Consider the following 23,896-nt stretch of genomic DNA (forward strand, 5'->3'; position numbering starts at 1 on the left):
AGATTAAGGATATTAAGATACATTAATTAATGAATAATTGATATTAAGATAATAATTAAGATTACTATTAATACAGAGGAAAATTACTATATGTATTCCTAGCATGCTCTACTGGAGTTTTGGTTGCAATTTAAAAACAAGTTATGCTATTACTGTACAATCACTGGCTACAGGTATTGGAGGGTTTTTTTCAGTGATGTCAGGATAACAGTTTTGTGGGTGATAGCTGTGGCTGAATTCTCAGAAACATGCTGATTTTTAAGTATGCTCTTTCTTAAAGGTTTACAAAGAAGATCTACCTCAACTTAAAGAGCAATGCAAAGAGAAAAGAAAAAGTGCAGCTTCTAAGAGACGTGAGCGAGCTCCAGGGAACAGTATAAGACTACATTTTGTTCATGGGTATGCAAACAAGGATTCTTTAAAATATACAAGTAGACTGTTTGTGTTTTGTAGATTAGTGTTCATAATTTAATAATATGATGAAAGAATTTCAGGTCAGTTGCTTTGTGATTTAGTATTTTTGTTTATTTCTGTAAAAATAAATTTACACTAAATAAATAAAAAGCTTTGATGCCAACTTACTAATTCTACACATAAATTCTGAAGTGAATTTGCACTGAAACTTTAGCTGATACTTACTATTTGAGTACAGGTGACTAAATAAAGTATTCAGTAGTCTCACCCACACTTTTCAGAATCTGGAAAGTAATAGCTCTCTTTGTTCTATTATTTTGGTAGTTACAATAGAAACTTGGTGTAGCTAAAGATGACTGGGTGCTGTACTAAGTGGTGTTTCTAGCAGTATTTTATTAAAAAAAAAATCCATAAACTGTACCTAGTCTGAGACAACTTACATATTCTTCTGTTGGTTTAGGAACTAAATTTAGTTTTAAGAGGTTCTGTAAGTTTGTTAAAATTCAATTTCGTTCTCTTTTTGGTGTTAATTTGAGTAGCAGAATGACTTTCAGATGCATCCTTGAAATCTTATGATTTTGTCTTTAGGGTTGGTAGTCTCTCATAACTCTGTAAGTGATGAATTTTTATCAGCACAAAGATGTGGTGTTTTAAAGCAAACTGGCATTAGATGTTTCTGTATTAGAATAATGATCAGAAATCTAAATTCCCTTGATGCAAAACAAAACCAAAGCCTTTATTCAATTAAGGCATTACAAATCAGGTAATACTGAGTTTTCCTTTCAAAAGATACCTTTTTGCAGGAATATATCTTTTTTCAGACAGAACTAAATGCATGGATAAATTACTGATACTGTCTGTCTTTATAATGGCACTTCAACAATTGTAGAATGGCTCCACATGGAATGCTTACTAAATCAATTGGCTAAGAATAGGTAATCATTCAACTCAGCAACTTGGTCTGTAGAAGATGTAATTTGACTAATAGCTTTGGAAATAATGACAGCTGGAAAGCTTGGTACAGAGTTACTTTGGGGTTTTTTGGTGGGTTTTTTGGTGTTTTTTCTTCTTTCTTTTTTTTTTTCCTGCCTTTGATGCTCCAGAATTCTCAGTTGAAGATTTTTATATCCATATAGAAAATGCATTAATGTGGGTAACTGCTGTATATAGTCTTTAAAATTTGGTCTAAGAATAAAACCAAATGATCCTGAAGAAGATGTAGCACAAGCAAGGGCCCTGGATCTTTGGTATTATTGTTATTTCCTTCACAACAGAAGTGAAGCTTGACCAGAATATCCAGGAATGACCAGAAGTAGAATGTCCTGTTGAGTTCTGCCTGGTTACCCAATGGGCATCAAGAAAACTAATGAAGAATCCATGCTGAACAACAGATTTTTCTCAATGTCCAGGCTGTTAACTTTAAAGTGACCCACATCCAAGTGAGTAATAGGTGTATTCTCTGATTCAGGAAGTCTGCTTTGCTTCATCTTTCTATAGCTGCAATGAAAATGTCTTGGATGTTCTTTGAAAGTGTAAGAAGTAGCGCTTTTTTGAAATAGGGTAATAGAAAGCTCTTTTTCCTTTCTTTTTTTTTTTTTTTTTTTTAGCTTTTTGGTTTTGTGTTTTGAATTTGTCAACTGCCTTGAAAGATGAACTTTTAAAAAGCTCTACATTTCCTGTAAGAAATCTTTTAAACCTCTGGTTCCTTCCTGCTTTGGAAGGGCATAAACCCAGTAATTCTGAGTATATGAGCCAGCCACTGATAAATATGGATGAGAAAAGAACTTCTGTTAAGAGGTTCATCTTTAAGTGCATCTTTCTATAAGAGATCTGATACAATCCTGATCAGAAACATATTATTAAATTGGTGTACTAGTTTGGCCTCTTTTTGACTATTCCTGTATTTTAATTTTGCCACATCTTTGGCATTGGTGGTGGTTCAGAAACATGAAAAGGACACTTGTTTTAAAATATTCAGAGGAATCTTTTTCTCAGATTCAATGCTTATTATGCTTTCTTTTTGCTGGCAAATATAATACTTTTGCCTTGTATTATTTCCAAGCTATCCTGTTGATTTCACAAGAATGATTTTTTCTTTAAAAATTTTTTTAAATATTCATCGAATCATAGAATGATTTTTCAATATTCAAAGATCTAGTTTGATTTTCAGCATATTCATGGAACTACCCTTATCTTAAGATGAAATTTGGTAATGGTTTCAAGATGACATGGAAATGCTTTTAAGTGAGAGTCTTGCATGGATTGCTACAAGTACCTATAAGCAGCATCTGAAGGGAATAGGCTATGAGTGGGTTTTGTTGCGAAAACACCATTGCCATGCAGAATAAGTTTTTTTAAAAATAAAAATCACCACCTTTTTACTAAAGACTCTGCTCTCAACCGTGTTCATTTTGACATTTGGTTCTTCTAGAGATTTTTAGTGGAGGGTTGGACTACATTTGGAAATGTCCCATATATACTTTGAAGACTAACATAAAACTTTTGAAAACTCTCTCAGACAGGCCACGGACATTTACTCTTTTCCCAGAGAGGACATTGCTTGTGAAGTTGTCCCTTAGCCGGCTTTAGCTCTGTAACTTGCAACTGTGGGTAGGATCCAGCTTCAGGTTACAGAATTCACAGCTGTGTGCCTAAAAGTAGATGGTTTTATGTGCATATCTAAACTTCCATCACCGTCACTGGAGATGCAGTCAGTAGTCAGTGGAGCTTAAAAGCGATTCGTAAATTACTTCAGCGGTTTGTTTTCTGTGTGTGAATACATTGTTTCTTTTCATGCTTTTTCTAAGATTAGCTAGTAGTCTTGGTTCTAAATTGGTTTAATAATATGGAGATGTATTTTGAAACTGTGTTAAAGGATCTCAGGGAATAATCTTCTACATTGAAATATGTTTCTTTAGATCTCTGCTCAACCTTAGCCCATCACTTTCCTTCTCGTCAAAAGTACCTGTGTAGTCAGGGAGTTAATAAACTGCCATGTGGGAAAGACCAAATGTGTTTATTTGGGTTACAAAGGGTCTTTGTTGGCCCTGCTTGATATTTTGGCAAAATATGTAGTATTTTAATTGTAAACAACTGATTGTACACATTTTTTAATAACTAGATGAAATTAAATAAAATCAAAACTTCTGATCACAGAAAGTTATAGATATGAGTAATAAGAACTATTTTCCTGCATCCTATGTACATTTTGGATATTTTGAGTAGTCCTGTGATACATGGCATTAATTTACTCAGTTTCACTAGGTTAAATTTAGGGTATATAGGCAATTGTTAGGGAAATTCTGAATTTCTGGGTTACATGTAGGAGGATCTACTTTTGCTGTCTTAATGCTTTTTACTTTTATAGGTGACTGCTAAGCTTGTAAGAAATTGCTCAATGTCCAGTATTTCTAAAGCAGTATTTCTCTCAGCATGCATATTTTCGTAGCTGTTTTTTTAAAAATATTCTCCTTTAGGGTGCATACTTGCCTTTTTTCTTTTTTATTACTCTGTACTTGCAAAAGAAATCCAGTATGTTTAACAGAGCACAGTGCAGAGTGAAGTACAGGAAAATTATGTCCAAACAACAATAGGTTCAGATATCTTCTTTGACACTGTGCCTGCTTTATAATCCCTGCCCCTCACTGAATACTGTCATGTCCTTAAAATGGTGATGTTACATACTGTGATAGGTTATTTTTCTTTCATAATGTTACTCTAGGCCATTGTATATTCTGTCCCTTTAAAAACTAGTGGCTAGACATCAAAATAGGGTGCAGGCAGGCAGCAATTTGTGTCGGGCAGAAATCAGCTTCAAAACATCTGCACTCGCTGCTGCTGGGGAATGTTGTTAGTGAAAGATGTGGGTGGAGGGAGACCAAAGAATGACTGAAAAGTCTGCACTTGTATTGTGAGTCTAACTTGTTGGTCACTTTGAGAAGAGCAGGGAGCAAACATACAGCTGAGCCTCAGATAGAAAGAGATTTTTCTAGAGATCTTGAAGGGACCATAACTCAGGAGACACTGCAAAGTTCCTGGACTAGAACAAAACCTGAAGTTAAGAACCTGTATATGAATACCAATCTAAACAATGAGTTGGAGAGAGACTTATTTAAAAGTTTTTATTTCTGTGCTATCACAGTTTTTGCTAGTTTAAGATGTTCACTTTTCTTATTTGTGGTCTAGTGAGACCCAGCATTGGATTTCACAGTGTAGTAAACAATACGAAGCTGGGAGGAGAGGCTGGTAGGCCCAGTGTCCATGTTGTCATCTGAAGGGACCTGGGCAGGCTAGAGAATGGGGAAGGGAGGAATTTCATGATCTTCAAGAAGTTCATGAGATGCAACATTCTACTTCTGGGGAGGAATGGACCTGGACGCTCTGCTGGTCTCTTTAAAAACTTTGTGGTGTGATTTTAGTAAGTTTTGTCCAGTCACATACAGTGGCACTGTGTGTAGTATAGGTGAGCCAACAGAAACCCAGTGTATTCAAATCTGCTCCAGATATGTGCTATGTTATTTTCCAGTAATGCATAGATCTAGCATTTGTGAACACGGATCCATATTTTTTGGAATAGTATTCATTAAACTGAGATTGGTCAGCTGCCTTAAAGATTCATTACTTCACTGGTGCATATGGTTGCACTATGCACATAAGAAAAAATATATATAATTTTATGAACTTTCTACCTGGATTGCATAATTTCTGCATCATTTAAAACTTTGAAGTGTCTCATATGTAGTAATTGTCTTAGTGCTATACCATTCATTTTGTGTATGACGCTTACTGGTATGTGTACAGATGTGTCTCTGTCTTATGTGATAATTTAAAAACATGCACTGATGCAAAAGGGGCCTGCTTTTGTTGAGAAGTATAACATAGACATTCTAGAATTCTGTTAATTTGCAGTTGCTGAGGGTGAATGTGTAGCCGTTTTGTTTGCCAAGAATGACTTGCTGATCATCTTCAGAGCTTTTTTTTTTTCAATTGGTTTAATTAGGAGATGGATACAAAAATACTTAGGTAGGGCTTTTGATCCCTAAATGAAGATAATTCATGGCCATTTTAAACACACTCAAGTGTCATTCCCTTCCTGTAAATTTAACCGTACACTTAAAAATGTAGCCAGATTTTGCCTGCATCTTTGTAAAACAATTAAAAAGTTGATTGAGTGAAGATCTGTAAGAAAAGAAGAAGGAATAGAAAAAGGTTAGCTGAGGAATTACTGGCATAGAAACAGGATGTGTCAGGAGTATATGAAGTATTGTCTACATCAGAAGAAAGGAAGGAATAAATTTAAATTATGCATTTTTAAATATTACCTCCATTGACTACCAAGGATAGCGTTAAAAACACTTATTTGTAACTTACTTGTTTTTTTAGGTTTCTTAGCCTCTTAAATTACTTAAAGCAGGAGCCTTTTTGGAAATGTAACTTTTGGTTTTTATGGGATACTGAATCTTAATCACACCGAGGAGAAAGTGCATATCCTGAGCTATAGTGCATACACACCTCAGCTGGGAGTTGGCCTATTGATGTCAGTTGCTGCATCAGTTCAGAAAGACTGCACTGGTTTTTCCTCAAAAAGGAAAAGAGGCAGGTTTTTCTTCAAAGAAAGAAATTGTTCTAAAAGAAAATGTATGCATTTGTTTCTTGTTATCAAGTTTCCAGAAACTTTCAGTTGTCCACATTCTTGTGGAATGTTTTGCTGCCTGATTTTTGAGCAGTGAGATATAGCTGAAACTAATACTTTGGAAATTTTCTATTTCATTTAGCTATATGTTGCATGCCCAACTTCTCCATGTGGTCTGAAAAAATTACTAGCTATTACTTTCTCTTCTAAACTAGCTGTGGAGAGTAACTATTAAATGCCTTTCTTAAGCTAATGCTACTAGTACTGATGTCTGAATGGGAAATTAAATTGTTAAATTGGTACTCCTTTTGGAAAATATGTTATAATCTTACCAGAACAGTCATCGGTAAGTAATCTGAATTTTACATGTGCAAAATGCCTCTTGCATAGCTTTACCAGTTTTATTATGCGTGTTTATGACCTTGATGAGCAAACTTTTTTCTCTGATTAGTTACAGAGGTTACGACTGTCGAAGCAATTTATTTTACACTCAGACGGGTGAAATCGTATACCACGTGGCAGCGGTGGGAGTGGTGTACAACCGGCAGCAGAACACACAGCACTTCTATCTGGGTCACGATGATGACATTCTTTGCCTTGCTATTCATCCCTTAAAGGACTATGTGGCAACAGGCCAGGTAGGATGCATGTTTATCTGCTATAACAATCTGAAGTTTTTACTACTGAATTTAGAAAGCCCTGTCTTGGAGGGAGAATGTCTAGTCTATACTTATTCAGGTAAAGAACTGTTTTTCTGTTGCAGAAGGAATCATGGTAAAAATTTGACACGATAAGTGTTTTTTACAGTTCTTTATATTCTGATAAGAGTTTTATTTCCTCGTTTTTTTAAACCTCTTTTAAATTCAGAATAGATTAATATTTTTTTTTAATTCATCATTATGTTACCATTTCATGATAAGGTGGAAGAAATGTGCAATTCAGAAATACTTTTTTACTATCTTATTTTCTATTATTACATTCATGTATTATTACATAGTATGAAGTTAGTGGTTGTTATTACAGTCTGACATTTCATTTTCACGTTATAGGTTATCACCTATAGACAAACTATAGTGTTTGTGCATACAACACAGCTATGTATGTTGCTAAAGTTCATTTTATAGTACTAATAATAGCTCATTTTATCTTTTGCCAGACAGTAATTTTAGGTAAATTCTTTTCACTCTTGTTTTCTGACAAGTGTTCCCATAAATATTTATACACTGGGAATTTGAAGGTTTAATCTCATGTTTTAAGGGGGTTTATTTATTGTTATCACTTTTGTCATTGTTGTTGTTATTATTATTATAAAGTAAATTGGGAAACATGAACTGAGTTTTTTTAATAGAAATAAACTTTTGCTTATGATACCCTTGATTTCTGTAAAAATGTTTGAGATTAACATAACTCTGTAGGTCAATTAAGAAATTAAAGCCCTAAATATAAGAATTGATTTTATCTAATTTTGGAGTAGTAAAGGCTATGAATAAAAATGTCTCTGGATTTACAATATTTTAAAATACTTTATGCTATTAACAGAACAATACACTCCATTATATACTGTTTTATTTATAGATATTATATACTGTTGTATATTATGTTACCTGAAGAATTTAGGTAATGCAGTAATCAAATTCTCCATGCCACACTGGTTCAGATTTTCCTGGTAGTGGATATTCTGAAAAGCTTTGTAAATATCACATACAAAGTCTGTGACAAAACTAGAAATAGATCCTGGTTTTGTTGAGCCCTGCCCCTGGTCTTAAACACAAGAGACTGTTGCTCTGGTTTTACAACGTTTTTTTTGGTGCACTGAGGTGCAAAATCTTTGGAATAGTAATTATTCATGTAAATATTGACTTATAATGCTTTTGTACATAGTTAATAAGAATAATCTATATTCGATTTCTTACCAAGTTACCTATATTAGTGCCATTTTAGTGGCACCATTAGAATCTGATCTGTAGACACCTGTAATTACACCAGTAAGCAACAGAAGTCACCTTGATTTCTCAAACGTGGAGTAGCTTATATACTAGCAACAAAAATAACCTTTTATTTTTAGGCAGGGAATGATTGATGAAGAATTGATGGAATAAATATGCCACAGTGCAATCAAGGAAGGGCTTTTTTTTTCTTTTAACAAGAAGGCTTTAGTTAATTGTGATTAGTGTTCCTAAGACAGCTGGGACATGGTATTTGTGAAGCAGGAAAAGGAACAATGTACTGCTAGCCAGACAACAGGAATACTAGGAAAACTTTATCACTACATTTTTTCAAAAACTTTTTGAAGTATTTTTCATTATTATACTTTTTATCATCTGTGTGAAGTAACTGAGAAATGAAACAAAAAAAAGGTTGTGAATTTGTATACTTTCAGGTTGGTCGAGATCCCTCAATACACATTTGGGATACAGAAACAATAAAACCACTCTCAGTATTAAAGGGCTATCACCAGTACGGTGTTTGTGCCGTTGATTTTTCAGGTAATAAGTATTTATTTATTTATTTACACTTTTCCTTTTCTGTGTGAAAATACAAGCTAATCAATTCTACTGAGCAATTTTGGATTCCTTTACACTGTAGACTATGTGTTAAAAATATTCTGTGGTGTTAAATGTCAAATGAGAGAGCCTGTGTTAAAGTGGTCATTCATCAAAAAAACTCCTTTGAAGTCTTGCACGTAGGAAATACAAGAACAGATTTTGTGCTGTTTAACAGCTGAGCAGAGCACTTTGGAATTTCTTTTGGTTGTATGAGGCAAGTGCACAGATCTTGAATGTTGTGTCTGCTTTACAACTGTGTAACCAAATTTTTGAGCACATTGATCAGGTGTGCAATTCTTTTCTTTTTTTTTTTTTTTTAATGAAATCCTGAAAGCCATTTGGGTAGCACACTGATGCATTCAGAAAGTCCACTTATGGATTCTTCTGGTCAGAAACCTAGTTTCTCTCTCCACCTTATCCTAACATAAGAGACTATCAGTTAAATCATTTGAGATTTTTACCCCCCATACATTGAATTCCTGTACCGATATTAAATTTCGTCTTGTCCACTGGCTTCTATTCATTTTTTAATAGTTTGGATTTACTGGATAGGATCTCTAGACTCACAGTGAAGGTGTGTGATCACAAAGATGTGTACTTTGTGGTCTTTGATGCTTTTTACTTTTGATTCTCCATTTTTCAAGATGTGAATCTTGTTTCCCAAATTTTTGCATGGATGGTTAGCAATTTTGAAGATGGATACAGGTCAGAAAGTCATTGCTCATAAGTGAACAGAACTAGCTTGTTTATTGGAGGTTAATGTGGAACATGTGTCAGAGCTTCTCCAAGACTTCAAGTTTAAGGGCATTTCATAAATTTCATGATATTGCTTGAGTGCTTTCCTGTTTCGTAAACAGATGACAAGACATGACTATAAATACATCATATGATTATTTACCCATTTGTACATTCTTCTTATAATATTTGTGAAGCTATAATATTTTTAACATAGTTTCTTATGATTGCAACATAGTTATCTATCTACTCTCTTAATAATAAATTTATTTTTCTAGCTGATGGGAAACGATTGGCTTCTGTTGGAATAGATGACAATCACACTATTGTACTCTGGGACTGGAAGAAAGGAGAAAAGCTTTCAGCAGTAAGGTAGGAATTTAACTATGTTTTAAAATTTGTACCTAGATTTACTTTCAAGTGACAGTAAGCAAAATATATTCATTAAAGAATAAAAGTTCTCTAATAAATTAGCAGTTTCTGTCACTGGAGTGATACAGACAATAATATTTATCAAAACCTTAAAAGTTTCTTTGGAAGAAATAAATGAAACTGATAGTCAACAGGAATTACTAGGGTGACAACTCCACTAGTGAAGAAAGAAGACATATAGAAGACAAAATTTATTTGTGCTTATTTAATTTGATGTATTCTGAAATAATTTTTTTAAAGCTCACTATAAGTACTTCTGTTTGCCTTCACAAAGATGGTGATGTATGTTCTGTTCAGATCTTTTTCATCAGAGGTCATGTCTTCCTTAGGATAGTAATCTGAAGTTGTTTTGCAGAGTTCTTTTTTCTTCAGGTTTCTTTCCTTTTCTGAGCAGACTGATCTAACTTTGAAGTCAGGTCTGCTTGGAGCAGGAAATTGGACTAAATAACTTCCAAAGGTTAAATATTTTGGAAGTTTCTTTGTGTCTGCGAAGCTTATTTAATATCTGTTTATTAAATGGAGTTTTAATCTACAAGATAGAATCTTATTTCTAATTTTAAGTAGTATTTTTGAAACCTTCAACTTTGGTTTTTTTTAAGGATTTATTACTTTAAATGGAGCAGTAATGTGAGAGGTTTTTTTCCCCATTCTGTCTGGATTCAGTTCATATAATCTAAACGTTGTTCTACGTAGATTTAAAAGAGATTTATTACTCTCTGCAGATACAATTTAAAAAGTGTCAACTTCCTTTTTATCCATTAAGGTCATTATTACTCTTCAATGACATTAACTATCATTTTATTTTTAAACGTGCGTGGAATTTTTTACCCACTAAGGAATGAAAACCCTGAATACATGATGTACATAAAGAGGAGTACTCTCTTCCCAGTTATTTTTCAGAAGCCCAGTTAGGTGACTTCTTTGAAGACTTATTTGTCAACCTTTCACCTGATATTTTTGTTTTCAGATTTTGGGTTTGGTTTTGTTGGGTTTTTTTTTTGGTTTTTTTATGGTTTTTTTGTTCGTTTTGTGCGTTTTTTTGTTTTTAATTTCTCCTACCCACACAAAGGAGTTAATTGGAATTTTTGAGAGTGGCATCTCTACTTTGAAGATGACTGATTTTGGAAAGAAACTGTTTCCTGTTTTCTGCACTAGTTCATTCTGTGGTCTGAAACAGCAGAAAATATAAAATTTTTGCTGCTTTTGAATGAGGAGTAAAAGTTAGGGATTGGAGGTTCTTCTGCATTTTAAAGAAAGAAAAAAAACTACTAGTAAACATTTCTTTCCATAAATATCTAACATAGTTGAAAGTTGTTTTTCAAACTACAGGATTGAAGCAAGACGTTAGTTTTATAGAAGCATAGTAAGAAATCTAAACCAAAAAGTTTTAATGTTTTAGAAACAACTGAAATTTCTATTTAAGAAATATAATAGCATCATATGTTTAATTCTCACAAAAATGTAAAACAATCAATTAAAAGGTGTTTTTAAAACAAGAGACTTTGAAATAAGGTTTACAACTTTACTCCTTCAAGTTTCATTATGAGCTGTCAGAGATCTAAATGCCATATACCTAAACTTAATGCAAATATATTTTCTTTTGCAAAGAAAATGTGTCCTATTGCATCTCTGAAGTAACATAATTGCTCACCTGCTTTGGAGACTGAAGGGTAATGAAAATAGAATGGGACTCAGTATGCTGGTTCTTTAGCTTTCTTCCTTCTCATAGTAAACTATTGTTAATGATTTGAAAGTAAATGTTAGCAATAAAGAGCAGGTATACATTAAGAAAAAACCCTCACAAATCAAAGCCTATTTAAATATATTAATAGTTATATTTTTATTTAAATTATTTTATTTTGTATTTCAGGGGAAGCAAAGATAAGATTTTTGTGGTTAAGATTAATCCTTACATGCCTGATAAACTGATTACAGTTGGAATTAAACACATGAAATTCTGGCGTAGAGCAGGTAAGGACACTTTTCAGAATTACAGCATTTTCTGTTATTTAAAGTATAACTACTACATCACTTTACTGCATGTTTCATACATTAAAGGCAAGTGTTTTCTCTCTATATGTCAGTTAGCTTTGCCCTAGCAATAATAATGTTAATTGGCATTATAGCAGTCGTGGGAATTCTTTTTAAGATCAATTTCCTGTGGAGCTAGAGCTATATAAGTGGATAAGACCTTGGATTTTCTATTGTCTGATTTTATATCTAATAATAATATAACATATCTGAAAAGGTTTCAGAACTGCTCTATAATCATAGAACAGATTTTGGTAGAAAGACCTTTACAGCACATACACTATGAAGAGGCACAATATATATAAATTTAAGGTTATAAAAAATTCACATTAAAAATTCAGACAAAATACTTGAAGACGATACATCTGCCAGTTGAGCTGTTTGTCTAGACACCTCTGTTGAATTTGACAATTAAAAACCAAGGTAAAGCAGCTGGCTATTTCTGCTTGAGCAGTTTTGAACAGTGAAAAATCCATTCCCTGATATTTGTGTGAACTTCACTGTTTCAAACCTCAAATTTTATCTAAAGACATATGTGCTACAGAAGACTAGCTTATCTGCTGAGCATGTTCTAATTATTCATGCAGAATTTATGCACATCAACTGACATGAGTCCTTACAAAGATTAATTGTGGAGAGAAAAGTCTGTGATGAAAAAATTACACTGGTTTTCCCAGTTCTGGCTCCAACAAAAATTAATCAAGATTGCCTGAGAGCAAGCTGTTGATGTCTATATAAATTATTAATTTTGACAATTGAGCTTGCTATCTATAGAAAGAACAAAGTGTCTCAGAATATTTACTGAATGAGTTACTATAAATTCTTTAGAAACAAATCTTAACTATGCTGAAAGCTTGGAGATGGTGATTTTGAATAAAGAAAGGAAATTGTTTAAAATGGTAGTTTTCTCTCTGGCATTGCTCAGTCAGCAGAAATCAAATTTCCCTGATGCTGCAGCCCATCTGTGCAAAACTCCAGTGGAACACTGACGAGGCAGTCACTGTGAAATGCACTTCACAGTGCCAATGTGAGGAGAAGAGTATTGGTGCACCTTAACAAATGCCAGGTTTCTGGAATCTGCAGTAGAGCAGGTGCACTTGATGTGAGAAGTGACACTGAAGTATATATATTTTATATATATATATATTTATATATGTAAAATTGTCGTCAGTGCCAAGTGAAGGCAGAGAGGTTCCGAAACTTTGCCTCTCAATATGAAGTGTCAGATCCTGAGGGGCTTCTGTGTTACACCACATGAAATTTCTGTCATAATTGTGACGATATAAATCTGACTTTCTAGCCAGAAATTACTATGTGTTATATTAGTCAAATTATTTTAGATATGAAAGAATTATAAAATTTATATATCTGTAACATTTCTATTATCCAGAGAGCAATATAAGTAAACCTCTAAAATAAAATTAGAAATCCTCTCACTGAAAACATATAATGAAAATGATGATATGTTACGGTTTAAATGTTTTTCTTTCCAGTTAATTTATTCCTAATTTCTATGAACTGTGTATGGGAGATGTTAGGTTTCTTTTTCAGATGCAAGTTTACAAATGCACTGTGTCTTCATAGGTCTATGTGGGTATATGTGTGTATACACTCAAATTTAGATTCAAGTAGTAAGTTAAAAGTAAGTGGGTTTTTTTGTGAAAGTTTCCAAGTAGTATAAAAATTTAGTTTTGTGAGAACTCTTCTCAGGCTCAATTTTTTGTGGAGCATGTGTGGACCAGAAGAAAAGGACCCATTGCTCTGGGCAAGGTTGTATAGTTTCTGGAAAATAATTCTAAGCAAATATCTGATGACTTGTTTTTGGTCTGAACCAGGTGGAGGACTAATTGGGAGAAAGGGCTGCATAGGTGCACTGGGAAGAACTGATACAATGATGTGTGCAGTATATGGCTGGACTGAAGAGATGGCGTTCTCTGGAACTTCCACGGGGGATGTGTGTATTTGGAGAGATGTGTTTCTCCTAAAAACTGTGAAAGCACATGATGGTCCTGTGTTCAGCATGCACGCACTGGAAAAAGTAAATAAACTGCTCGTTGGTTTTTTGTGTCTGGACAAAAAAAATTCTTTTTCCCAAACCCAGGAATCCACGTCCTTATTTCCATTACAGAAAAGCCTTGTGGGGTCCAGATTCAAAATAGAGTCTTATGCATGTTTCTTACTCCTGTTACATAGAAACTGTTTCTCAAATCCTTGTGGTCCAGTGACATCTTGTTCAGTAATTTTGATAAACCCTTAATAAAGAAATAACAGTAACTGATTTAAGTGTCCATAACTTTAATGGAATAGGTGAGCTTGTGAGAAAGGAAGAAGATCACACTTTCTACTATTTTGTCTATAATTACTATCTACTCACAGAAGCATTCAATCTGTAAATCATTAAGTACTTCTACTGATTCTCAGCTTCTTTTAGCTCAACAGAGCCTTTAAGCATGTGCTTAAATGTGAATGAGTGTTCCAGTTAGATTACTTGTATGTTCGAACTTATGTATATGTTTGTGTTTTCTTAGGTTAGACCAAGGCACTCCACCTCCCAATATTTGAATTTCAGTATAGTAGTGTTGAACAATGCATGTGTTATTCATACTGCAAGAACTAAACGCTCTTAAGGGAAGTGTTAATGATTTCAGTATTAAGTATACCTGTTGCTTCACTAAATACCTGCAAATAATTTTTAAAGACAGAATGGCTCAAATATACATATATTTGAATCATTTAAGCACTAATCAAATTTCTGTGAGTAGTACTAAGTTTGATTTGGAGTAATGAGGTGAAATACCAAAAGGATATGGAGGCTAAATATCAGGAAAAACACTTTATAGTATGCTGATTAAATTATTTTTCTAGAATGGTAGAAGCACACAACCTCTGTACGTTGACTGTACAGAACTGTGCTGCTTTCATCAGGAGGAGAAATCAATAATTCTCTTGCTCCTGTTCTTTTCATCTCTAACATCTGTAGCCCTGTGCATTGCAGTGTTGTATATAGTCCATTTTCAGTATTTGCAGAAATCACTGAAAAATTAAGGAAAGATAGTAATTGATACTAACTTGTAATTATTTCTTTTTTTCCCCTCCCAGGGATTTGTCACTGGAGGAAAGGATGGGGTAGTAGCTCTCTGGGATGATACTTTTGAACGTTGTCTCAAAACCTATGCCATCAAAAGGGCTGCTTTGGCCCCTGGGTCTAAAGGTAACACACTTTTATTCTATTTAAAGTACTTTCTTTAGAAGACTTTGTGGAATTGCTTTCCTCAGCAGGAAGAAATCCACATTTGACATAGTGAATACTAAAATGTTTTTTTGATCTTTGCTGATTCTAAATATGTTGTTTTTCTCTTGGGATGGGAATCGTATGTTGTAGCGTCTGTTTGCACATTTGATGGGTGCAGATCATAATATTTACCTTATTATCAACCTAAATTAATTAAGCTTTGAGTTTCTCATCACCCAGGGGATTTTTTTTAATTAAAGTTGCAGCCAAAAAAGCCTATTATATTTCTTGTGTTTCTGATCACGAAGTCTCTTATCTGATCTTTTTTGTTTTGAAGAAGGGAAGAAATTTAGAATTGTGGTTTTTTAAGGTATTGGTACTTAATTTTCTGTAAATGTAAATGTCTTTTGAAATTTTCATTTCCATTTTTCCTATTTCTACCGTTCATTCTTGATCTTACAGTTTCCCCTATTTGTCATTTGAGATAGCCATTTCTCTTCCATTTTGCTCATTAAAAGTTACGTTTGATGAGTTCTAATGTATATGACGTGATTTTCAAACATCATGAATACGAATACTTATTAATGAAAATATTGTACTCCAGGATATCTTATTCTCATAACTGTTTTATAAAAAGATAGACTTGAAGTTACTGTAAATCTCAGCACTTTAGTAGTGTAGTTGACACATGCACATTTTTTCACTAAGATTGCCAGTCAGGATGATTAAACTTCTTGATGTATCACTCAGTACTCCCAAAGGAATCCAAACATGTAAGCTGTTCCATGCAGGAATATGTTTTTACTGTTCACTGCTGAGTATCTTTTTCTACAGTGAGAATGGAATGTGCAAATGTGTGAAAAATCCTCTTTAAGGCATACTTGAGAGTCTCCTGTCTTCCAACACTTTTATGTTCTAGGTCTCCTCTTAGAAGATAATCCTTCTATACGTGCCATATCATTAGGACATGGTCATATTTTAGTGGGCACAAAGAATGGTGAAATACTGGAGGTGGATAAAAGTGGACCAATAACTCTGCTGGTTCAGGTATATGTTAAATATCAGTCAAATATTTCATACCATAAACGTAATTTTATTTTTCAAATAAAAACTTATGAAATAACAAACACTTTAATTACTAATGAAGTTAATGAGTTACCATCAATTCTAGTTAGGCTAGACCATTATGACTCTTCAATGAACAAAGTAGAAATAGGATTTCATTTACTATTTTGTTCAATGAGTTCATCTTTTCAAACAGATGGAGATCAAATACCTGTTTAAAAAAAAAAAAGTATGTGAAACAGTGGATCTTCCACTGAATTCTTTATTAACTTTTTCTGAGTCCTAATTACTGCTATTATTTTTACAGGTTGTCTCCTTGAGGCTGTTACTAGATTTTATTTGTAATCATGTAAAAAACACGTGTCTTCTTTGCCATACCAAACAGCTGCATTTCTTAAGCCTGTCTACAAAACAGGTTTTTACATTGTATCAATCTATGATTTTCTTCCAAAGTTAAAGAAACTCTGCATTATCTCCATTCTGAGTGGTCAGTGCAATAGATAAAGAACTAGCTTTGTTTAAAGAAAATATTAGAACCTAAGGTAAAGGAAAAAATCTAATTCATAGAATAGTCTGGGTTGGAAGGGACCTTTAAAGGTCATCTTGTCCGAACCCCCTGCAGTAAGCAAGGACATCTTTAAATAGTTCAGATTGTTAGGAGCTCCATCCAATCTGACCTTGGATGTTTCCAGGACTGGAGCATTTGTCACCTCTCTAGACAATCTCTTCTGGTGTTTAACCACCCTAATCATAAAAAATTTCTTCCTTATATCTAGCCTGAATCTGCTTCTTAGTTTAAAACCATTACCCCTTTTCCTGTTGCTACAGGCCCTACTAAAAAGTGACCCCATCTTCCTCATAAGCCCCCTTTAAGTACTGAGAGAGTTCAGTAAGATTTTCCCAGAACCCTCTCTTCTCCAGGCTGAACAACCTCTACTCTCTCGGCCTTTCTTCATAGGAGAGGTGCTCCAACCCTCTGACCATTTCTGTGGCCCTCCTCTGGACTCAGACCAACAGGTCCCTGTCTTGTGCTGAAGACTCCAGAACCAGACGCAGTACTGGAGTCTCACCAGAATGGAGTAGAGAGGCAGAATCACCTCCCTGACCTGCTGATCACATTTCTTTTAATGCAGCCCAGGTCACAGCTGGCTTTCTGGGCTGGGAGTCCTCATTGCTGACTCCTGTCCAGCTTCTTGTCCACCAAATCCCTAAGTCCTTCTCCTCAGGGCTGCTCTCAGTCCATTCTCTGTATTTGTGCTGGGGATTACCCTAAGCCACGTGCAGGACCTTGCACTTGGCCTTACTGAGCTTCATTGCATGGGTCCACCTGTCACACCTGGTCAAGGTCCCTCTGGACTGCATCTCTTCTCCTCCAGCACGTTGATCACATCACATCTCACCTCACAGCTTGGTGTTATCAGCAACTAGCTGAGGATGCACTCAGTACTACTGTCCATGTCATTGACATAGGTGTGTGTGACAATTATTTCTCAGGAACAGTTTTCTGTAGTACTAATTCCTATAATTTGCACAGTAACTGCAAGAAGCAAAGTGAATTTTTTCGGATGTTCTGTATTTCTATTAAGATATTCATTATCCTCTAAAGATACGCAAGTTCTCTTTGTCTCTTTTTTAAAACTTCCTTAAATGTATTAGTTCATATTTCAGTTTAAAATAAAAATTAATCTAATTAATTGTGTTTTTTCAGGGTCACATGGAGGGGGAAGTTTGGGGTCTAGCTACTCATCCTCATTTACCTATTTGTGCCACTGTAAGTGATGACAAAACCTTAAGAATATGGGATTTATCTCCTAGCCATTGTATGTTAGCTGTTCGCAAATTGAAAAAGGGTAAGATGCTTAGTATGAAAAAATATTTAACTGATTCAGTTGACATTTACAAACATTATGAATCTTTCAAAAGCAGGACTGAATAAACTCCTTTCTTTGCTGAAATTATTTTATTTTATTAATGCTATGTTCAGGAGTTATATGAAGCTAATGAATCTGTACAGAAAAAATTCTGTGTAGTACTGTTCTGGAGATTATTTGCAATTGTAACATAATTGAGCCAATTATATAAATGCTACATTACTTAAAGTATTGCAAAGTGGAGGACTTTGAATTAGAAATTTTTTTAAGAAATCTTTGATGTAATATTGAAATTCTCTTCTTTGTGAATGTTAGAAAAGTCATGAATGTCAAGTAAAGAGAAAAATCATAAACTGTTTATTCATTGTTTACTGTATAACTAAATTCTATTTTGACAGACGGCAAATCTGTTGTAAATGACATTATAAAAGGTGACATTTTTTAGGATTAGACCAGACTGGCCTTAACAATCTTGTAATGACATATATGATTTGCTAGCCACAGGAATACAATAGGCTTTATCTGTTTGGCATGAGCAATGCAGTTTGATTCTAACATAACAGGAAACTTAGTTGAGAATTATTTAGATTGATAAAGTAAATGTAAGAAGAGACATGAGCTAGCACAAGCAGAGATTAAACAAGAATTTTTTATTGGGCAAACTTTGCGTAAGTCTTGAAGCTCATATTTCTTAATATTTTTAAGAGTACTTTTGGCAAAAAAAGAATAAGTCTGTGATGACTTTATTTGCTGATGAGACACATTTTGAGGTGCTTTGGCAATATTAAAAGGTTCCTGTGTACTGTACAGAAAGAGATGGATAGTTCTGCAGACTACAGAAATGAAATAAAATTGAATTGACTTCAGAATTGAAATAATATTTGATAATTAAAAAAGGCAAGATCAATTCAAGAAAAAATTCTGCATAGCTTGGGAATAACTAAGGAGCAGAAAGCTCAGGATGTTGTAGCTAGTTGCAGGATGGCAATTATACGTCCCAAGACATGCTGGAATATTCATGTAATTTACAAGACACAAATCAGGATATTTTTGGTGCACGTTTCTCATCTGTGTTCAGCTCAATGGAATTAAATTAAAAGTTGAGGATGGAAAAGAGCTACAGGATAATGAATGGGAAGCTTTGTGGTGAAGCCATCTAAATGAAGTACAGCTAGCTACAAGTTAATCAGAGAAACAAATAGTAAGGGAAAGTATTAATGATAATGGAAAATTCTGGCATGAAAACAAGTCTGCATAAGCTGACCATATATAAATTTAGGTTGGAAATTAAACTGCTTTTCAAATTACACTTGACATGTTTATTGGAAGGATTTTATGACCTAGTGACTAAGCATTTCTGATAGTAAAGGAGTGTATTCTGGGAGTCCAAAAGATCTTTTCCAGCTATGCTCTCCTTACCAAAGCAAATGGTAACAACCAACCAGTGCCAGATACTGAGAAAGAGAGCAAACTAAAAATACACAGACAGTACTGTTTAATCTGTATTGCTAATGTAGAACATATATCAATTAATATGCAAATAAATGTAATTTAATATTCTGGGCATGTATACCTGTTGATTTGCCAATAGCTTCTGTGTGCTACTGCAGTTTGGAAATCTTGGCAGCATCAGAAAAACATCCTTGGGAGTTTTTACTATAATAATACTTTTCCTTTACTAATGGAAAAATAGATCTAAAAGAGGGATAATGCACTGTAAATTGAACCTAAATGGCATTTCTGTATCCCTCATAGGAGGCAGATGTTGCTGCTTTTCTCCTGATGGAAAAGCATTAGCTGTTGGTCTCAACGATGGAAGTTTTTTGATAGTTAATGCAGATACCCTGGAGGATCTAGTCTCTTTCCAGCACAGAAAAGATGTTATTTCAGAGATACGATTTTCTCCTGGTAAGTGCAATTTTTTTTAATGAAGATTTTTATATCAAGGTTGTTAAAGCAAGCTTTATCACGTTTAAAGGTAATAGAGACTTGTAGTACTCTTCTACATGTAATAAATAGGTCAGCAAAGCTAATACTGTTATTTTGAAAAACATTAGTGGTGAAGTCCCGTGTTGCTCATTTAAGGATGAGATTATTGGAGTAAGTTTGCTCATGAATGCAACAGTCAGTTTGAATCATGAACATCCAGCAGCCTCCCTAGGTCCCAAGAGTTCCACTTTATGAGCTGCATCGATTCCTGTTAGCTAATGGGAATGTTGTAAACTGATGTATCAGAAAGTTCCAGTGACTTCTGTTTTCTTATTTTATCCTCTACAGTGCTTAGCACTCCCAGTGAGTCTCAATTTTTTTCCAACAAAACAGGTCTTATTTAAGAACTCAAATGCATAGCTTACTTCAGTTAAGATACTTATCTCTAGGAGAAATTTGGTGCAAATTACTGATACCAATTCTCATGCAACGTTATGTTGAGGTTCCCGAAGCCTTACCACTCTTTGAATGCAATAAATGTTTAAAATTGCATCAAATGGCTTTTATTATTTGAAAATGTAATGATATAATAGTTGTATATTTAATCCTGATTTTGATGATGTGATATGAACATCAGTCTGTTGGGAAATATGTATAACTTAGCAAGCTGATTTCAATGAATTCTGCATATAGCTAAATTCTAGAATTTACTTGTGTTTAATATATGGAGAAAGACAATTTTTGAAAATGTTTTGTGTTTGTACTGATGTTGTTTTAGGGGCTGGAAAGTACTTGGCTGTGGCATCCTGTGACAATTTTGTAGATATTTACAATGTAATGAGTAGTAAACGGGTAGGAATCTGCAAGGGAGCCTCCAGCTATATCACGCACATGGACTGGGACATAAGAGGTAAGTGGCATTCACTGTAAAAATGTACAGGGAGACTGATTACATTATAGACTAAATACAGTACATCTACAGTATGATTTTGTGGTATCACTGACAGATTTTTTTCTTCAGTTTATGAATATGTTCACAGCATCTGAATAAATATTAAACCCATGATTTTTACCACTACTTATATATTTAGGAGTCATGCAATTTGAAGTAAAATAATTTGTCTCTATAGTTTAGTTTGTTTGGATTTCTTCTTAAATCTTTCTTGTTTATTGTTTGACTTCACAAGGGCATGTAGTAAGAAAACAAGGAGGAATGGCCTTAAGCTGAAGGAGGGTAGGTTTAGACTAGATATTAGGAAGAAATTCATTACTGCAAGAGTGGTGAGACACTGGAACCGGCTGTCCAGAGAGGTAGTGGATGCCCCTTCCGTGAAGGTGGTCAAGGCCAGGCTGGACTGGGCTCTGAGCAACCTGGTGTAGTGGTGGGGGGGATGGAACTGGATGATCTCTAAGGTCCCTTCCAACCCAAAACGTTCTATGATTCTGTGGTTCTACTTCTTTAATAGTATACTGTATGATGGGGTTGTGTCTGGAGCTCAGACACAACCTTTTTGTCAATCATAGCAGAAAGTCTGTACTTCCAGTCTTCCTGGGTAATAATGGATGATTAATTTAAAGGCTAAATTTAGTCCTGTTACATTCAAAACCAAGGCTGTGCAATTGTGAATCTATTAGTTCCCATTCTTATTCCTCTATATAATGACTTTTTTTTTTTAAACAGTCTGATTTAATTTGAAAGAGTGTTAAGAATTAACTTTCTCTGAGAATTTTGAAAAGAGAAAGAGGACATCGGTGAAAATTTCCCTCAGAAATGAAGTAGCATTAAGGCAAGAAGGAGTGACCTGCTTGGAAGCAGCCATTGGCCAGGCAGCATATGTGCTTCAACATCCCAAGGGCACATGCATCATCAGCCAGTTATCATAAGCAAGCTTTGAATTAGACCTAGTACATTTTGTCTATCATGTGATGGGACAACCATAAAAAGGAGAGAGAAGTGATGCATGATTACATTTTTCAAAGAGAGAAGAAAGGGTTGTGAATTTAAGGGATCAAAGGACTTAGATCTCTTTAGAAGACCATACTTCCAGATCCATTATTTATGTATGCAACTTTTTCCAAAATAACTTATGTAATGCTGTTAGCAACAAAAATTTCAAAATAACCTTTTTTTTTTTTTTTTCTTCTATAAAGTGGAATCTTCTATTTAATGTTAACATACAGTGTGTAATATGTTTTATAGGAAAACTCTTGCAGGTCAACACTGGTGCTAAAGAGCAGTTGTTTTTTGAAGCTCCTCGTGGGAAAAAACAGACAATTCCTACTTTGGAGGTAAGGAACTGTACTGCCTTTCCAACTTGTTTGTAAATTAGAGTTATGAAACAGCTGTAAGGGAGTATGAAACATATGTAAGAGGGAATTATGTATAAAACTATAATTTTTAACTGGTCGGTTGAAAAAGCTTCTGTTTCAGCATTTGCTGACCTTTATTCCTTTTTTTAGCCTGTTCAAATAGATAATGCAACCAGAATGATAAAATGCGTAGGGGATATCACATTTGTCTCTTCTGTTAAGTCTGACTTAGTCGTGAAAATCTCACTAGATTTCTGTGTGCCTTCTCTGGTACATAAACACCTCTGAAAACTGCAGATCAGTTAGCCCTAACCCTGCTGTGGAAAACATCATGTCTCTCTTTACATAACAATGCAATATAACATACATAATACGTATAGGCAAGGGTAGTATATTGTAGCTATAATGTTGTTTTGTTTTCTCAGAGATAGAGCATTGTCATAGGGCAGAGAGCAAAAATGGATAGTTTTCAAATAATATTTTCCATGAGATTGAAAGGCAGTATTAGAAAATGCAATCTTTTTTCTTTAGACTGGAAGGGCGGGTAAGGTAAAAATTTTTAAAATGCTTCTTTAGATTTTGGAACTTAATAGAGGTAAAATTACAGGTCTCAAATGAAATGCTGAATAATAAGAAAATAAGTGATTAATATGTAAAACATCATATCCTTCAGATATGATATATCTTTCAGTGAAAGGACTTTTACTTGAAATCAGATATGGAACTAAAATGCCTGGGAAGAAGTATGCTCTATTTCAAATGGGTTGTTTCTGCAGGTAGAAAAGATTGGCTGGGCATCATGGACAAGCGTTTTGGGCTCTTGCTGTGAAGGAATCTGGCCAATAATTGGTGAAGTCACAGATGTAACTGCTTCATGCCTCACTAGTGATAGTAAAGTTTTAGCTACGGGAGATGATTTTGGGTTTGTGAAACTGTTCCGATACCCTGCTAAAGTAAGTAATTTTCAGCTGTTTATGGTGAACATTAATTAATAAATCTGCCTTTTCAAAACAGTGAAAAGTTATCACTCAGAACAAAATAGTGCTTTTATATTGTTTTCCCTATGATCAACAAAGGCATTCAGTATTACATTGCAGTTTGCAGTGCATTAATCTTGCAGGTAGTAAGAATAGCCATTCCAGGTGAGACTATAGAGCCATCTCATGCAGTGTCTTGCTGCTGACAGTGGCAAATGCACAGGAAAACTGTATTAATGGGAATACTTTGGAAAACAGTGAAAATTTCTTGCTCGGTTATGGTTCACTCATCAGTTTAAGGACCTTCATTCCGTTCAACCTCAGTAATTTTTTTCTAAGATGAAGAGCTTTAATATTATTTAATAATGCACCATAGAAAAGCCATTACAGAAGCACATTATATTTCTACTACTCTTCCAGAACCTTTCTAGTTTTCCTGTTTATTTGTTAGTAAATATATCTTCAGTTCTGAAATGTTGCCATGATGAGGATGGTAACAATGCACAAATACTGACTTGAAACGGTCTATGTGAATTTTATTCTAAATCTGTTAGATTATTGTCTCTCTTAGGAAAAGTGATCCAGTGTTAATTGCTTGAATCTGTTTGTGAACTAATTCTTGCATGCTTGATATGGAGATTGCTATAGGAGAGAGCATGAAGTTGCTATAGGAGAGGGACTTGGCAAATCATGTCACACAGTCATATGGAATGCAAAACACC

The 23,896-nt window shown here is 34.3% G+C and overlaps 1 protein-coding gene across 4 annotated transcripts in view; it reads left to right on the plus strand.

The window, feature by feature from the left end:
* Nucleotides 1–23,896, plus strand: part of EML5 (EMAP like 5) — a 116,853-nt gene that overhangs the window by 52,947 nt on the left and 40,010 nt on the right. For all 4 annotated transcript variants that reach the window (XM_027899137.1, XM_027899138.1, XM_027899139.1 and 1 more), the window contains exons 13-25: nt 281–399; nt 6,498–6,684; nt 8,427–8,532; nt 9,606–9,699; nt 11,630–11,730; nt 13,626–13,828; nt 14,890–15,001; nt 15,942–16,069; nt 17,796–17,937; nt 19,714–19,866; nt 20,666–20,797; nt 22,088–22,176; nt 22,974–23,150. In XM_027899137.1, coding sequence (XP_027754938.1) covers nt 281–399; nt 6,498–6,684; nt 8,427–8,532; nt 9,606–9,699; nt 11,630–11,730; nt 13,626–13,828; nt 14,890–15,001; nt 15,942–16,069; nt 17,796–17,937; nt 19,714–19,866; nt 20,666–20,797; nt 22,088–22,176; nt 22,974–23,150 — 1,743 coding nt within the window. The remainder of the gene's footprint in view (nt 1–280; nt 400–6,497; nt 6,685–8,426; nt 8,533–9,605; nt 9,700–11,629; nt 11,731–13,625; nt 13,829–14,889; nt 15,002–15,941; nt 16,070–17,795; nt 17,938–19,713; nt 19,867–20,665; nt 20,798–22,087; nt 22,177–22,973; nt 23,151–23,896) is intronic.

This window comes from Empidonax traillii, unplaced genomic scaffold (assembly GCF_003031625.1).
Source record: "Empidonax traillii isolate 1590-97213 ecotype Southwest subspecies unplaced genomic scaffold, ASM303162v1 scaffold646:size549819, whole genome shotgun sequence".
Lineage (NCBI taxonomy): Eukaryota > Metazoa > Chordata > Aves > Passeriformes > Tyrannidae > Empidonax > Empidonax traillii.